This window comes from Geotrypetes seraphini, chromosome 1 (genome assembly GCF_902459505.1).
Source record: "Geotrypetes seraphini chromosome 1, aGeoSer1.1, whole genome shotgun sequence".
NCBI lineage: Eukaryota > Metazoa > Chordata > Amphibia > Gymnophiona > Dermophiidae > Geotrypetes > Geotrypetes seraphini.
Window position 1 is genome coordinate 318,760,889 of NC_047084.1, and position 18,292 is coordinate 318,779,180.

Below are 18,292 nucleotides of genomic sequence, written 5' to 3' on the forward strand. Positions count from 1 at the left end.
CTATTGTTCTTTAGGAAATCCAGTTTGATCAAGCTGTACAACAGAAGGGATAAAAGATTCAGCTCGTAAATACAATATTTTAAAATATATATATATATATATATATATATATATATATATATATATATATGCAGTACTCCCCCCCATATTTGCAGGGGTTCCATTTCAGGAACCCCTGCGAATTTCCAAAAACTGCAAATACAGTTTTCGCCTGTCAAAAGGTAGGACAGGCAGGAGAGGGCAGCTGGAGCGCCTGCGAGTGAAGAAAATCACTCGCGGAATGCTCCAACCGCCTCTTCCTGTTACTAAAGTAAGGCTACACCAATCAGGAGCTGGTATGACGCGCAGCTCCTGATTGGTGTAGCCTGACTTTAGTACAGGAAGAGGCGGTTGGAGAATACTGCAAGTTAGTGAGTCCGCAAACTGCAAATTCATGGAGGAACACTGTATATATATATATATATATATATATATATATATATATATATATATATATATATATATATATATATATAAAAAAATATATATATATATATATATATATATATATATATATATATAGCCAACATTAAATTATGAAATTGGCCTATAAATATCATATACTAGAGTATCTTTCCCTTTCTTGAGTATAACTGAAATTATTGCATCATAAAAAAGATCTTGGCAACTCACCTGTAGCCAGAATATCATTAAAGACTTGCAGCCGGACCAATTAAGATCATTCTTAGATTTGAAGAAATTGGGGAATGTAGGTAATTAATAGTTATCAACCATTTAAAAATAGTGGGATCCTTCGCTATGCTATGCATATTTTCATTTAATAATTTCATGTAAATTAGATGCTCCTCTACGTTCTTTTGAGGAAGAAAATTGTGTTTCAAGTGTTTTGTATTACCGTAGAACACTAATATTTCTAATTCCAATTATTCTTATTTCTTTTTCTGTATTTCTGGAGCAAGATAATTCTTGTGCTTTATGTTAAAAGCAATAAAATAAAATAAAAAAAAGACTTGCAGCAGCACTGGCATGGATCTATCTGACATAACCTTACAGAGTTCTTCTGACAGGAAATGTTGGATCAACTGCCTTATTATTCTTCAAAGTCTTAATAGCCCTTTCTACTTTCATTAGGATGAAAAGGTCTGTCGATATCTAGTCAAGCGTCCTCAGTGAGCTGAGGTGTTTACAGTATACTGCCTGTAACCACGTGAGGATATTCTCCTGGGATTCAGAAAGCCATGAAGAAAACAACACAAAACAAATGACACAAAACAAAATCTCAGCCATTCTGCTCCACCCGACAGTCCCCTCGCCACTACCAGTCTCAGGCTTATGAATCCTTTTCTTTAATGTCATTCCATTGACCTGACAGATCAGTAGCTTAGATTTATTCTGATATTCATAAAAGTGATGTTTAGTACATTTGAAATAATAACCTGTACAAGAGCTGTGAAATGTATTGATTTCCTCTCTGACTTTTCTTAATTCACAAAGAGTAGACTCCTTACAGCGTTTGCTTCACTTCTACATACTCCAGTACAGTGTTCTCAACTCAGTCCTGGAGTACAGTGACAGGGAAAATCCTGAAAACAGAAAAAGCCCTAATTTGAAGCAGACTCGTAGGGAGATAGTTCCTGTCAGAGGAGAAATATCCAGGGTTAGCAAGCCTGTGGCAAACCCTAGGGTATTCAATACAGAACAAGGCAAGGCAGAGTAGCCAAGGTGAGGAGGCTGAGACTACATGGTCAACCCAGTCCTTGTGCAACCTCATATGTCCAGATAAAAGAAAGAGGAGCTTTCTGTAAATAGGCAAGCAAAGCTCCAGCCTATTTCTAGGGAGGATAAAATTATTTTCCTTTTGAACGGATTATGGACTTAATGAACATTCCAAGAGACAATTTGCAGACTTATAAGTGGGGGTTTTTTTATTCAAGGCATTCAATAATTGCAATTAGGTGTTTTGGAAGTGCACTAAGGGCCAGATTCTGTAACTGGCACCTGAAAAGATGGTTGTCTAATACGCCTATCACAGGTGCAGATTACAGAATTGCGCTTAACGGCAACTAAGTTAAAACTCAAATACCTGTAATGTAGGCCAGGGTTTTAAAGGTCTACATTATAAGTGTCTAATTCCTTTACAGAATTGTGCCTAGCTGTACCTAACTCACTCTTCACCCCTAAACATACCTACTATACTGTTAGGCAACAAGAGGTGCCATGCAATAGGCACCTATCTTCTGTAGAATGGCGTCTAAGAAGATAGGCACCTGTCATCCAATTAATTTTTATTTTTTCAATTATGAGCTTGTTTAAGCTCAGAATTCAAACCAATTTACTAATTAAAGGCTTCTTTTACAAAGCCGCAAAAATGGCTGCTGCTATTGTGATCTCTCCAACACCCATTGGGATTTAATGGGCTTCGGAGCATTTGCCATATGGCAGCCGCTACCACAGGTTTATAAATGGGGGGGGCAGGGCAGGATTAATTTGTTGAGGGCCCCTAGGCACACAAGTACATTGGTCCCCTCTGCCCCGCCCCACCCCACCATGCGCCCAGGCAGAAACAGGAAGCTGCGTCAGAGGGAAGCTTTGGGCATGCAGCACCGCTTGCACAATTACAGTTCCCGTTGCCTTTCTTACCCGCGTTGCTTGCTTGTCTTACTTTCCGTCGATGGGGGGTGGGACCCACATTGCCGATTGGGGGGGACCCGCGTTGTCGATCGATGCTGGAGGGGGTCCATCGCCGTTTGGTAAAAACAATGTTGATGCCCTCCTTCATTGGGCCCTCCTGACCATTTCGGGCCCTAGGCACATGCCTACTTGGCCTATTGGTTAATCCTGCCTTGGGGGGGTAACGTTGGCACCTAACTTTAGGTGCCTATCTTTTTAGGGGCCTAACTGTAGGCGTCCTTTATAACATTTGCCCCTAAATACCTACAGCATCAGTGGTTTAACATCATGAAATTAAATTTTAGGTTCATTTTTAGGTGGATTCTATTTTTCACCTAACCAAGCTCCCTTATCATCCTCATCAGTCACCACAGGAGCCAATGTTCCAAGATTATTGAGGCTGCTAAACCCAATGAAAATTACCTCTTCTTGGTCACAAACAGAGTTTGTTCAATATTTGGGGTACCTAAGCACCCACAGAGCTTGATCCTGTGTAAGTCACACATTCTCTCTTAATCCTCTTTGGGGGCATATGCAGTCAAAAAAAAATCACGTACATAAATTAAAAAGAGATGTCTGATATACTGAGCAGTGTCTTACTCTTGACCTTTCAGCCACATGTGTTCAGGGAGAATGTCTCTTCTTTCATGACATTCTAGCACAGTTTCAGCCCAACTGGCAAAGTAATTGGCCGAGTTCCTGGTACTATTAATAATGTGCATTCATTTTGAAATGGCATATCCTAAATCATCTCTTATTGCTTCTAACCTGAAACAATAGGAGACAACCATTACTGTTTATTTTCCAATGTCATTAAATTCCAAACTATTAACAACACTGGTAAAGCTTATCAGGCAAGAACCAGCCTTCAATGAACAGCTATTCTGCCTCTTGGGAGGTTAGCTCTAGTTCTGCAGGTCCCTTAATGCATTAGGATTAGTTTGTCAGAAATCCAGGCCTTGCCAACATTCTCCGTCCTAGAACTGCTTTAGAGAATTACTCCAAATACTTTGCATGTGCCACGTTCCTAACACTGTAAATTTTGAGGCAAGCATTCTGAAACCCTTGTTGATTTCTTAGGTTTGCAATCCTGAAACCTTGAGAGAAATTCCCAAATTGCTATCTGTCAGGGACATTTACCAAGCCCACACCACACCTTGTGGTCCAATGGGATGTGATTGCAGCATTAGCCAGCCTTGAACCAGTGATCCTTGAGTTAAAAAAAAAAAAAAACACCTATCATTCAGGAGGAACTATTTTCCCTCTTGGGAAGCAGGCTTTAGCCAACCCATTTGTAGCTGTGTCTTTTTTTCTGGTAATCTTAGTTCTTGTTTCCTGATTGGCTTTGAGGGAACCAACCCAAGGTCAGCCTTGCTTTTTAGGTTCATTCTCTACTGCCTTAGTCTTGTTTTCTTGTACAATCATGCTTTTGGTTCCCGTTTGTTTTCATTCCCTTGCTTCTTGTCAATTTCTTTGCCTTGAATAATCCTTCTTTGACTTTTTGTGCTGGATGAACTTCTTGGAGGAGCAGAGGCATTAAAACTTACCTTTAGCAATCTTAGTTCTCATCTTGTTCTTGTCTAGTATGCAAACCCTAAGAATCCCTGTCTAGTAGCTGCCCACACTCTGCCTAAGAACTCTGTGACAGAACGAACTAGCCCAAATTAAGGTACTGATAGAGTGACACAGTCACCTAAATAAAAAAGCTGATATAAGGACTCGGCTATATTTTAACATCCACAGCAGCCTAAGCAGAGCTGCCAAGATATTCCATTTCTGAATGAAAACTTTATCACCCTGTGCTGACTCTTTCACAAGCCTATCATGATGCATTATGGGACCCACAATGTAGATTTCAGTCAGGGGCTATAAAACCCATGCTGCTTTGGGATGTAAGTTCAAAACCTGGATTGGCCAATGCCTCCCTTCTGGAATAGGCCAACTTGATAACATTACAGAGCTTCCTTATGAAGTGTTTCCAGTGGGTCCACCCCGGGCGCCATCTTGGTGAGGGCACAGGTACCTGTCCTCTTCTCTGACCCCCCACTCCTTTGCCGACCCCCCCCCCCAGCCGCGCATGTGTACCACTTCCCTTCCCCCGTGCCTCTGTAACGCTCCTGGTGTGAGCAGCAACCCCCAACTTGCTATTGCACCAGCCTCAGCTCTTCCCCTGATGAGACTTCCTGGACCCATGCCTAGGAAGTGATGTCAGAGGAAGAGCCAATGCTGGAGCAACAGCAGGTTGGGGTTTGCTGCTTGTGCCAGGAGCATTACAGAGGTATGGGGGAAGGGAAGCAGCGCATGCACACAGCAGAAAGAGGCGGGAAAGGAGCTTGATGAGGTAGGGGGGTGGAGAGGGTGGGGGACGGGCACCATTTCCCTGGGCACCTCTCACCTTTGCTATGCTATTGAGTGTTTCCATTGGTTCCTGGTATACCCATCAGATATTCTTACAGAAGATGCCCGAGTGAGCTTCCTTTGCCTGCTCCTCAAAGGAGAAACATTATGTTTAGTTATTTCCCTATTAGTTAAGAACAGCCTACATACAGTTACTATATAGCTCCAGAAGAAAGAGAGATCCTGGTTTCACTTCCATTGAAAGCAATGGAAGTACACTCCTCCCTCCGTATTCACAGTGGTTATGGGCGGAATATAGCCGTGAAATTGGAAAAACCGTGAATAACTTTCTCATATATTATTTGTGGTTTTCTATCAAAAACCCTTGAGAATATGATAAAACCACGAATAACATATGAGAAAGTTATTCACCTCCACCCCCACCTACCCGGATCTCTCCTTAACCCTGGCCCCATCTACAGAGCAGGGAAGAGAGAGAAGCCCACCGCCAACTCTCATCGCATTGCTCCAACCTCGAATACAGGCAGGAGGGATCCCAGGCCCTCCTGCCCAAGGGCACCCCCGACACCTCCACCCCCCTCGAATACGGGCAGGAGGGATCCCAGGCTCTCCTGCCCACGGTGCACCCCAATACCCCCACCATCCCTTGAATACAGGCAGGAAGGATCCCAGGCCCTCCTGCCTACGGCGCACCCCACCACAACCTCCCGAATGGCCCCCCTGAATGCCCCCCCACATTATCCGGGCCCTCCCTAACCCCAAACACCCTCCAAACTTACCTGAACCTATGGGCGAGGCATTAGGTGCCTGGGCCAATCAGGCCCTAGGCCCACCATTCCAAGGATAGCGGGCCTGCCGGCCGGCCGGACTTAAAACCCGGCCAGCCGGCCAATGTTCTGGTAAGTTAAGGGGGTATCTGGGGTTAGGAGGCCTGAGTAATGGGGGGGCCATTCAGGGGTTCGGGGGCATTTGGGGAGTCATGGGGTTACACTGTGGGCAGGAGGTCCTGGGAGCCCTCCTGCCCATATTCAAGGGGGGGTGGAGGTGTCGGGGATGCGCCGTGGGTAAGAGGGCCTGGGATCTCTCCTGCACATATTCGCTGGGGGGGGGGGGGGCGGTTCGGGGATGCTGTCTTCGGCAGGTGAGATTGGGTATCTCTCCTACTGGTATTTGCGGCAGTTCAGGTGGAATCGTGATCACAGCAGGGGGTGGGCAGGTTGCCAGGGCTGCTGAGCTGATCGTGGTAGCGAGGATCAACTCAGCGGCCCCTATTTGGAACTTATATCTGTTTTAATTTGGTCTAAGTCAAAATGTATAAGTTCTGACTGGGCAATCTCATTAAACTTTTGGTTATACTTGCTGTATGACTAAGTCTAGGTTGGCCCATCTCCTGCCCACCTTCCGCCCATTCCCCTCCTCCAAAAATGCCTCTTTTCGCTCTAGGCGTTCAGAAGCAGGGGTTAGGCCTAAGCTGGTTTTAGATACGTCTAAAACCAGCTTTGATTATCGGTACTTGGACGATCTGTCTTTTTGATCATCCAAGTACCGATTTAGGCTACTTTTTGGACTTTAAAAAAAAAATTATTATGAGCCCCATAAGTTGTATGCGTAAATCTGTGCTGCACACAGATTGACGTGCACAACTTGGGTTACAGAATACAGAATCTGGGCCTCAGACCCTATATTTTTTCCCAAGAAGAAGTTAACTTTCTTCTTCTCTTCTATCCTTTTGTGCATGTTGGTAGAATGATCTCAGTAATGACTTTGTTGTATCCAATTTATTTTTGTAATATCAATATCTGGGCCTGTAGAGATGTAATCATGGTTATCTAATTTTAAAAGAATAGGTTTCAAGCTGTTACTACTGCCAGTTCTTTCAACAATATCAAAGCCTCCTTGTGAAAAATAATCTAGGAGTCAATAAATTTTCGATGAGGACAGTTTGATATTGCAGAATTTCACTGCTTTCAAAATAATTAAAAAAAAAAAAAAACCCCAACATACTTACTAGGAAGATTATAATTTGAGAGTTACTAATCGAAGTGGAGTAACTGAGCTGTCAGTATTTATACTCCACACTCAGAGGCTGATTCTATAAATGGGCATCCCGATTGAAGGTAGTGGTAGGCAGGAAAGTGTCGCAGTGCCGGTTTCTTGCAGCCTCTGTTGCTGTTTAATCAGAGCGCAGATTTCGCAGCATAACCTACGCTCTTGGTAAGTCCCAGTTTTATATTTTGTTAACTCTGGTGTTTAATTTATTCATGCTTCTAAGTTCACCTCTCCATGGCGCTCAATATGTGCATATGGTTTCACTAGTTTTTATCATTTTGGTTTTCCCACGGCGTCTTTGCCATTTTATCAGAGTGCAGCCAGGTAAGTTTTAGTTCAGGCTTTATTAGTTTACACTTGTTCTGTATCAATTTTCCTTTGTTGCTTAAGATGGCCAGCAGTACTACTTTTTATGATTTTTTGGGCTCTATCTAAACGAGTTTATTTGGGTTAAAATTCTGTGCTCTCTAATTTAGTAAGGCACCAATGTTCTTCTTCACCCAAAGGGTGGTGGACACCTGGAATGCATTTCCGGAGGGTGTAATAGGACAGAGTACGGTATTGGGGTTCAAGAAAGGATTAGATAATTTCCTGAAGGAAAGGGGAAAGAAGGGTATAGATAGAGAATTAATATACAGGTCCTGGACCTGATGGGCCGCCGCGTGAGCGGACTGCTGGGCATGATGGACCTCGGGTCTGACCCAGCAAAGGCACTGCTTATGTGCTTAACCTTTCTTAAAGACCATTCTGTATTTTTATTTCTTAAGAGCTTATTATCTGCTTTTTTCTGCAATATATTTTCTGGTATGGTTTATGGTTTATTAATTTTGTTATACTGCTCGTTCATTTTACTGGTTCAAGCGGTTTACAGAAAATAATAAAAGTAAAACAAAAAAGAGCTCCATTATTAGATAGTATAGACCTAGCCCATATAAAGAGCAAACATACTGAGGAACATTCACTCTTACAAAAAGCATTCACTCCTAAATAAAATCATACAAATACCATTGAACTTTAAAATTTCACCAGACTGCTAACTGAAGATCTAGAACATTCAGATTGATTTAAATCTTGCCCGGATGCTTCTTTTAAAAAAACTGTTTTTAACATAATTTTGAAAAATTTTAAATTTGCCTCTAATCTCAACTCTCGTGGCATATGGTTCCATAAATTTTGAACTGCAAATTAGAACACTTTATTTTGAGTAGACTCCCATCTAGCTCTATAAACAGAGCTCCCCGCTCTATTATCCTGAACAGATCTCAAGATTCTTAATGGCAAATAAGGAATCAAATACGAATGTAGATAAGCAGGCTGTAGAGAATAAAAAAAACTCTATGCGCAAGAAATAGAGCTTTAAATTGGATTCTATAACGAATGGGTAGCCAGTGATATTGCAAATAAAGAGGTGTTACCCTATCAAATTTTTTCTTAAAGCCTAAAATTTTTATTGCAGTATTCTGTAGGGTTTATAACCTTTTCAGATTTCTATTTGACGTCCCCAAGTATACAATATTGCAATAATCCAATTCTGAGATTATTAAAGCATGAAAAAGCTATTTCCCCGGAAATAGTCCTCTTATGGTCCTCAAGGCCCTTAATGTGTAAAATCCCTTTTTTTTTATAACATCTGACACTTGTTTTTCAAAAGTCAGCTGATAATCAACCCAAATTCCCAGATATCTAAAGCTTTTTACCAATGGGATGTTCTTTCCAAATATTTCAACTTCCAGATTTGGTTGTATGTAATGTCCTGTACATAAGCTGTTCTCTGATGCTGCTCCCATACTTATAAAATTCCTATGAGCATCGGAGCATTTAACACCCTAGGACACAGTACAAACCTCTATCGTGGCTTAGTAAAATAGGATCCTTATGATTTTAAAAAATGTCATTCTTTGCTCTTTTTCATGTGCACACACAAGCAGGAACAGAAGCATGGCCATTTTTGTCATGTTTTATTCAAGAGAAACAGAATGTGAAACAGAATGTCAAAATGGATGTAAATAGAACTTTAAACTCCAAATTGTGTTTGTCACAATTGTAGGATAAGTAAGGCATGCTTTCATGTATATTCTTTTGCATAGTACTGTTTGTTTTTAAGTAATTTGAACACAATTGCTGCCTAAGTATGGTTATTTTCTGCTGACTTGATAACAGCTGATCCTTTGGAATCACCAGAAGAATGGTTCTCAAACTGCTGAGTAGAAGCAATCATTCCTGTGATGCTTTGAATATTTTAATTTTATTTATTTATTTTAAAAATTTCTATCCCGCTTATCAATTAAGTGGGTGACAGGTAATACATCAATTAATACATTATCAAATATAAACGCTCACCCCCCTCTTTTACAAAACTGCGATAGCAGTTTCTAGCGCGGGGAGCCAAGCTGAATGGCCCGCGCTGCTCCCGATGCTCATAGAGTTCCTTAAAAGAGGGGGATCAATGAAAACCATCATTTTGCACAGTGAATGCTTTAAACCATTTGGTAAGGATTTCCCCTCATGAGTGAATTAAATGGTAAGTCTTGGGTTTTATATAGCAAAGCAAGGGTAAATTTCAAAGCTGAGTTGGGGAGCTGGCAATGACAATCTGAGAAAGACAGCATGTTCTACAAATGCTGCCTGTTGTAGTTCACTTGGCAGTCCTTTAGTGTAATATGGACAGTTTTCACAATTGGAGGCAATAAATCTCTTATCCCTCAGTCTGTCCTTTAGTGAAGAGAACCCTTATCAAAGTTCCAAGATGTAAATGCATTGTTCTTCATGGTCTAGATAAATATGTTTTCTTTGAACCAATGCACCTAACAAATTTTGTTGCTTTGAAATGTCTTGAGAAAGAAAGAACAACTGGAATAATAATTGACTCATGATTAGAAAACTCCCTTCGACTTCAGCCACTTTGTCTTGCTTATTATTTTTTTTTTAATTTGTAAAGTCACTCCTTGAAAGTCTTGGATCCAATAATTGGGGACTATAGATTGCTTAAGTGTAAGATAATATGTTATATGTTTTCTTCTTATTATATATGTTAAGGATACAATCTTACTGTACAAGATATAATGCTTGATAATTTTTTTGTAAAATGATAAATAAATAATAATTAAAAAAAAATTTCCAAGAAATATTGAAAAATCTAGGAGAGTAAAGAAGAGAACCATGAGCTTAGCCCAGCTGATATATCTAGGAGCCGATCTGATACTTAATTGTTGGAGAGCTGGAAGGAGGAGAACTAACCTGTTGATACTCATTCAAAGGATCAGAGAACAGACCTTCTCTTGATGTGATGGAACTCCCAGCTGGTTGTTCATAGGCAAGATATTGATTGGGGCAGAATTTGACTTGTTGGATAGCCCAACAGATCTGAGGGTTGTGTTTGGTGATGTCCAATGTTATTGAAACTTCTATACGGCATATTCTCTTTTTTGGTTCCATTGACTCTGAATGTTAATCGACTGTCCAAATCAAGAAACTTACACAGGTATAGACTCTCTTTTCCTTCTTTTAAGGGTGTAAAATCTGTCCATTTCATTCAGATTACACTTTTCCCTCGTTATTCGTGGGGGATACGGGCAGAGCCGAACCGCGAATGGTGAAAAACCGCGATTATCCGGCTCTGACCCACCCCCACCTCCCTGCCGCCTTCCTGGCCATACCTGGTGGTCTAGAGGGCTTTCGGGGCAGGAGCGATCTTCCTACGCTCCTGCCCCGTGCAGATTGCCATGAGGAAATGGCTGCTGTGAGTTCCCGTAGTCTCTCGAGACTTCGACGGGAACTCCCTACAGCCATTTCCTGATGGCGATCTGCACAGGGCAGGAGCGTAGGAAGATCGCTCCTGCCCTGAAAGCCCGCTAGACCACTAGGTAAGGCCGGGAAGGTGACAGGGTGGTAAAAAATATGGTGTTTTTTTTTATTTTCCCCTCCCCAGAAAAAAAATCACGATTATGTGAAATCGCGAGTGCAGAAACCGCGAATGGGGAGGGGGAAGTGTAACTGAAATTTGGAATAAAATTCCTTTCTCTATTAGAACATTATAGTCTTCAATTATTTCACAAATCTATGAAAACACTAATATTCCAACAATATTTCGACCTCCAGGCTAGGCTGTCAAAATAATCTTCATGTATTAATAGTTATTTTCTTAGATCGGTTATACATTTTAGGGCTCCTTTTACGAAGGTGCGTTAGGGCCTTAATGTGCGGAATAGCGCGCGCTAAAATACCCCACGCGCTAGCCGCTACCGCTTCCTCTTGAGCAGGCGGTAGCTTTTCGGCTAGCGTGCACTAATCCAGTGCATGCGCTAAAAAATGCTGGCGAACCTTCGTAAAAGGAGCCCTTAATCTGAGTTCTTATTTTACTTTTCATTTTTCTTGATTCCTTTGCGTTACAGCTATTTTGCTACTGAGTTGAGCTCCTTTTAGGAGATGATCCAGTATAGTTTTAGATTAGATTAGATTATTGACATCCTTAATGTTCATGTCAGATCAGGTCAGACAAGTAGGTTATGGCCTTCTATTAGCAGAAGGGCCCAGAGAACAAAGCCTCTTATAGGAGGCTGGTATTGCCTTCAGCTCTTTTGGCATTTCTCTGGTTTCAGTATGTGGGACTTAGCACAGAAGTTAGGAGTAGGCTGCTTCCAGGACATCTTCTAGGTCCAGAATGCTAGTGGAACATGAATCAGATCTAGGGGACTCCGCAGGGAACAGTCCGTTGAGGCTGATTTTCCTACCACCTTGGGAACAGACCCAGTTGGGGGCTCTGAATTCCCATACAACTGTGTCCATCACTGGGCGATCCCCAGTGACATTTCAGGAGTTGTTCACAATACATGTTTTGGAGAGCAACAGAAAGGCTGTAGCAACAGTTAGAATAAAGGCTGAGAATCAGGAAAGCCAGAGTTTAAATCCCATTGCAGCATTTTATTTATTTAAAACATTTTTAATCCGCCTTTATCCAAGGTGGCTTACAAATTTCCATACATAATAAAATAGCAAAAAAAAAAACATACATCAAATAGAGGAAAATACAAAGTTACAATATTCTATCTGCATTGCCACACCATGACTGCATTCAAACTATTCTTAAGCGCCATCATTCTTCAATTTAATAAACCATTTACCTGTAAAAACATAACTCAACCACTGTCATATATTCACTTAAAAAAAAAAAAAAAAAAAAGCTTGGACAAACAGGTAGGTTTTAAGCAACTTCCTAAATTGCAGGAGGTTTCTATAAAGACGTAGCGTTCCTGACGTGGACTGGCTAAAGAGAAGCAAGAACTCTTTGTTTGTACATAGTGGATATTATTCTCTCTCTTTGGGTTCCATTTATCAAGCCGTGCACTAGCGGTTTAACGTGCGTAATAGCACGCGTTAAACCGCCGGCCACGCTAGCCGCTAACGCCTCCCTTGAGCAGGCGGTAGTTTTTAGGCCAGCGCAAGGGTTAACGCCTGATGAAACGTCACGCGCATTAACCCCACTAGCGCGGCTTGATAGAAGGAGCCCTTTGTGTCCAGCAATAGATGATTCTCAGATCTCAGCTTCCGTGATGGAATATACAGCATTAAACATTTTTTCCAAATAACATGGTAAAAAAATCATAAACACCCTGATGTATGAGTTTCAAAATCTTGAATTTAATCAGCAAGTCATTTACTTCTCCATTGCCTAAGGTACAGATTTGGATTGTAAGCTCTCTGGTGATAGGACATTACCTGCTGTACCTAAATATAATTTATCTTGAACTACTGAGGAAGGAGGGAGTGAAATCTAAATCCCTATCCTCTTTAAAAAAAAAGATTTTGGGGTTGTTTTTTTTGTTTTGTTTTGTTTTTTTTGCTGGACCAGTCTCCTGTGATGTGGTGTCTTATATGGACTTGGTCAGCAGGCCTGAAGTGATCCCAAGAATGATATGGGGACAAATTTTTCCTCCGACTCCGCAGGAACTCAATTTCCCCGTCCCTTCTCTGCCTCATTCCTTTAAGCTCGGTCTTAACCACACAAGCCTCAAACTCTTATGATTTAAAAGTGTTTGAGGCTTATGCTAATGAGGACAGAGCTTGCAGGAATGGAGCAGGGAGAGGAAAAGAACTTGCCGGGATGGGACAGAATGGAAAAATGAGTCATGGGAACGGGGAAAAAGTTGCTAGATAATGTGGTGAAATCAGTTGGCTTAGCAAGGTTTTAAAAAGTTTTGGATAATTTCCTAAATGAGAAGGGCATAGGCCATTATTGAGATGGTTTGGGGAATCCACTGTTTATTCCTAGGACAGGCATGTCCAACTTCAAATAGGTCGTGATCTACTTTGTCCAGCCAAAAGTGCCGGTGATCTACCACCATGAAAATTAAGTTTCAAATTAAATTTTAACCCAATAAAGTTGGAGAATTCCCCCCCCCCCCCACACACATACACACACACATTTTTTTTTTTGTTTAAATCATAAAATACTGCATAGAACGCGCTAATAACTATACAGTTATTATATTAAACAGTCATTTACTCCATCCTCATCTTATTTATTAATACAATAAAACATATGATGTGATTTCTATATTATAATTAAATAATTTAACTCCTCAAAGTACATTTCCTTCCCCCCACCCACCCACCCTCCCTGGATATGTAAAGAAATCTAATGAAAAGGGAAGAAACATGACCCTTACTGTAATGCAACAAAAGTAGTCAATGGACTCCATACATCATTAGAGGACTTACCAGTCCCCAAACGTTCTGCCATCCCTTGAATGGCTGGCCTTAGGGCCTGATTGGCCCAGGCGGCTCAAACCCCGCCCACAGGTAGGGCCTGAGGTGCCTGGGCCAACCGGAATAGGCCCAGTAGCCTTAGGCCTCTCCTCTGGGCGGGGCCTTAGGCACATGGACCCAACCCCATTGACCCAGGTACATTAGATAGATTGTGAACCCACCAGGACAGACAGGGAAAAAATGCTTGAGTACCTGGCTATAAGTGGTATTTAAGAACTAAATAAATAAAAATGTGTAGGTTTCAGGCTCTCAGAAGTAAATAAAAGGCTTCCCAAATATAATTTTATCTCAAATATATCCATAATGTTGTCTTTTGCAACAGTTATTATTCAAGATTGTCTCAACATTAAGCCTAGAAAAGGTAAAATTTCCTTGTAAGGTATGTTTTAAACACTTTAGTAAATGAGTTTCAATAGGAGTATTCCTGGTGTGTTCCTTTGATGATTTTATTGAGTTATTCAATCTCTGATTTAAAAAAAAAAAAAAATTTCACTTTAACATTCTGACACATCCAGATTTATTATCTAACATTAATACATGCCAAAGTATCTTTCAGAATTGCATGTTATTATTTTTTTTTTGTATAAGTACTACTGTCTTCTTGCTTCCAATTATAACAGCCATACACTGTAGCTGAAATCCCATTATATCTGGTGCTTGAACCAATAAAAAGCCCTGACATTTAAAAAATGAAATGGATGAAGGAAAATGGCAATTTTAGAATCAGTCTCTCTTACACTCTCCTAGTGCAGAGACTGTTGATGTTATAAGCACAGCGTTGAATGAGGCATGCACGGACATTGTGCCCAAAAGGAAGAAAGAATATGTCAATAACTATTTTGGTATACCAATTAAAAAAGTAAAGTTTGAAAACAGATGGCGCTATAGCTGGCTGCAGAGAAGAGAAATAGTCTTCAAAACTCATGGGAGGGACTATTCAAAGCAGTTTAAGTAAGCAGGAGAGGTTCCTACCTGTTTAAATCACACTCAGAAATATTCAGTGGCACTTAGTTGGAGACAGCCACTGAATGCTGGCACTAACTGGCCATTCTAAAAGTGAGCAGAAGAGGGGTGTTCTGGTAGCAGAATCGGGGAGGAACCAGTAGCGATGCGGGTGCTGGCAATATTTAGTGCCCGTGCTTGCATAGCTAAGCAATCACTAATGGCAGTCCTAATTTTGGTCAATTAACAATGTGGGTGCCAACACAATATTGGCCAGCACCTGCATAGCTCTCAGTGGTGAAGCTCATTACCCCTCCATTCTGCCTCACAACAAAGTCTGAACCCCCCTCCCGCCCTTCCTCAGGCCCCAGCAGCCCTCCCACCCCCCACTCTACACTTGACATGGTTCCCAGTTGCATATTGGCCAGGATCAGCATGAGATGACCAGACATCCATCCTCCTGTTCCCCTGATCCACTATACAAACCCCCTTCCCCCCCCCCCACTACCTACCTATCATCTGTGGTAGTTGTGGTCCATGGGGTAGAAGCTAGCCCCATTTGATCCTGCCCATTGCAATTCCTCAACAAAAATGGCCTGTGCAATCTCTACAGGTAGTATTGTGGTACTACCACTAGTATCTGAAGACTACCCCTAGAGCTTATGGTGGCTGTTTTCATTGAGGAACTGCAAGGAGTAGTAGAACTGAGGTTCATTTCTGCCCCAGGGATTATAGGTAGGCTTAGGGCAGGAGGGGTTTGGGATGGTGATCAGGGGAATAGGAAGATGGATGTACTGATCCTGGCTGATATGAAGCTTGGACCCATGTCAAGTGTACAGTAAGGTCTGACCTAGAGTCTGTGAGAATTATTTGAGAAAATTTCAGCAGAGCAGTGGTCACTTATTTTAATATGTGTATTTTATGTGTCCTTATAAATTTTAAAATTTGTAGATTTGTTTCATAACTGTGTTTGTAATATTTGTAAACCATCGAGAATTGCTAAGAACGAGAGGAATATAAATGGTTTAAATAAATAAAAAATACCAGCTGAGGTCCACATAAATCCCAGTAGCTCATGTCATTGTAGTCAGACCTCAAGTTTCAACGCTAATTTGCCCGATAGTGAATGCTGGGGTCTAATTCTGTCTGTGACAGTCTGTTTTTTTCATAGCCAACTGAATTAACCCAAGTAATGTTTGTGTATTATAAAGGACTTTTCTGTATATGTTTCTCTCATTGATTGAAGTGAATGATTTTTCAGCATAGTGTAATATCCTACTGCTTTATTCTACTGTTAAAAGTATCATGTTGCCACAAATGTAATAAAGCAAAGCAGGCCCACTCTTAAAGTTAAGCTCAAAGTAAGAGCAACCAAAATAAAATTAAATTAGAAAACAAATTGTACCTAGGATAAATTCTGATATTGCCTGGAGAGCCAACCTCAAGATGCTTATTAATTAACTTGTGTATATTTGTTCTCAGATTCCGAGCTGGTTTCAAGAGAGCATTTCGTTGGTGTCCTTTCATTGAGGTATCTAGCTACGATGAGCTGGAGCTCACCACCACTAGATTTCATCCCACCAGGCAAAGCAGCTTGTACACGGTTTCCAGAATGGAGTCCAGCATGACGGTGGTGTTTGACCCAAGTGATGGAGAACAGCATTCCCGGTCCAGCCATAAGAAAAGGGTAGCACGGGGGGAATCCAGCATCAACGGTTGGCCACAAAGAAATTCAAAAAACACTTCAACCAATTCCAGTTTCATCAGTTCCCCTCACAAGTCTGTAGATGAATATTCCTAAGTCAGTGTATAAGTTATTGTGTGTCTTTTTAAGTACAAGATTTTATGTAAGAGAGAATGTTACATTAGTTCGGAACCAAAAGGAAACAGACAGAGTCTTTGAAGAGAACTGTGCATCATTTGATGCATCCTGGCTGTGAATGTTTAGAGGTTTGTTGATATTTTTTTTTTGCCTAGACACCACAGATCCCATGAAGCAAAGTGAACATCTCCTTCCCTACTGTACAGCATGTATTATATGTATGATGGATAATAAAATCAACTTCATCAAGTTAACAATATCCAGAGGACAAACACTAACAGACTATCGTAGAAAAGCATCATGAACAACGAAAATAATTAATGCTAACATTTAATTGAAATACTGGAGAAATAGTAGGCCACCATCTGTGTGACCTGCTAGTTTGTTACATTGTCTAGGCTTAGGATTGTCACAGCAATGTTCAAAGTAAAGGATTTTTTTTTAACTATCTTTTTTGGCAGACTCATATTCATGCAATCGTAGTTTGAACGATGCAGCAGCAGAGTTCCTAAATCACTGGAAATACATTCTTACAATGATAGATAAATAATGATGTAGGTGGGAGGAGGGGGGGTGAATACAAATGCCGCAATCTCTAGAATTTTTGAGTATTCACTAATAATTCTCAAGGTTCTTATTTCCCACTATACAATGGAAGAAATGCACTTCCCCCTCCCCATTCGCGGTTTCCTTACTTGCGATTTCACATAATCGTGATTTTTGGGGGGAGGAGAGGAGGAAAAAACACCCCCATATTTTTGTCCTCCCCCCCCAGAATCCTGGCCTTACCTGGTGGTCTAGCTGGTTTTCGGGGCAGGAGCGATCTTCCTACGCTCCTGCCCCGTGCAGATAGCCATTAGGAAATGGCTCGAGAGACTACGGGAACTCCCCACAGCCATTTCCTAATGGCTATCTGCACGGGGCAGGAGCGTAGAAAGATCGCTCCTGCCCCGAAAACCAGCTAGACCACCAGGTAAGGCCGGGATGCCAGGGGAAGGCGGAAGGGAGGCGGGGTGGGTCAGAGCCGGATATTCGCAGTTTTTCGCCATTCGCGGTCCGGCTCTGCCCCTATGCCCCGCGAATAACGAGGGAGAAGTGTAATGTTTTTGTTCTTCATGTTTTAAACACTGGGGGTGAGTGAACTATGCATTCGAAAACTCCTTTCCATGCAATACTATGCATAAGGCAACATTATTTTTGCCCCTAGACTACAGCCATTACGATCTTTGGAACATGTGCAAAGGCCTTAATGCCTAGTTTTGATCTTGAACCAGGACTGAAAAACCTAATTGAGAAAAACATCTTGGCTGGTCAGGTCTGGATTAGACCCTTCATCCATAATTTCTGTTGCGTTTGAACCATGTTTGAATCTCAAGATGAAGTGGTTTGTAACTTACCCCCCTCCTTTGCAAAGCCATGCTAGCGTTTTTAGCGCCAGCCGCCGCGGTAACAGCTCTGACGCTCATAGAATTCCTATGCGTATCCAAGTTGTTACTGCCATGGCCGGCACTAAAAATGCTAGTGGGGCTTTGTAAAGGAGGGGGGTTAGGTTTATTAAGAATCAAATTAGTTGGCACCCATTTAAATTCACAAGAGGATATCACTGCTGCCACTGTCCAACCTGAACACCCCCTCCGCAATCTCCATGTCAACATAGTGCCTCCCTGGATGCCTCCCTAGCTCCCA

The 18,292-nt window shown here is 41.5% G+C and overlaps 1 protein-coding gene across 1 annotated transcript in view; it reads left to right on the forward strand.

Annotated features, from left to right (window-relative positions):
- TACR3 (tachykinin receptor 3) overlaps nucleotides 1–17,056 on the forward strand; it is a 254,838-nt gene extending 237,782 nt beyond the window's left edge. The window contains exon 5 of the mRNA XM_033956793.1: nucleotides 16,267–17,056. Coding sequence (XP_033812684.1) covers nucleotides 16,267–16,585 — 319 coding nt within the window. The 3' untranslated portion in view covers nucleotides 16,586–17,056. The remainder of the gene's footprint in view (nucleotides 1–16,266) is intronic.
- The last annotated feature ends 1,236 nt before the right edge of the window (nucleotides 17,057–18,292 follow it).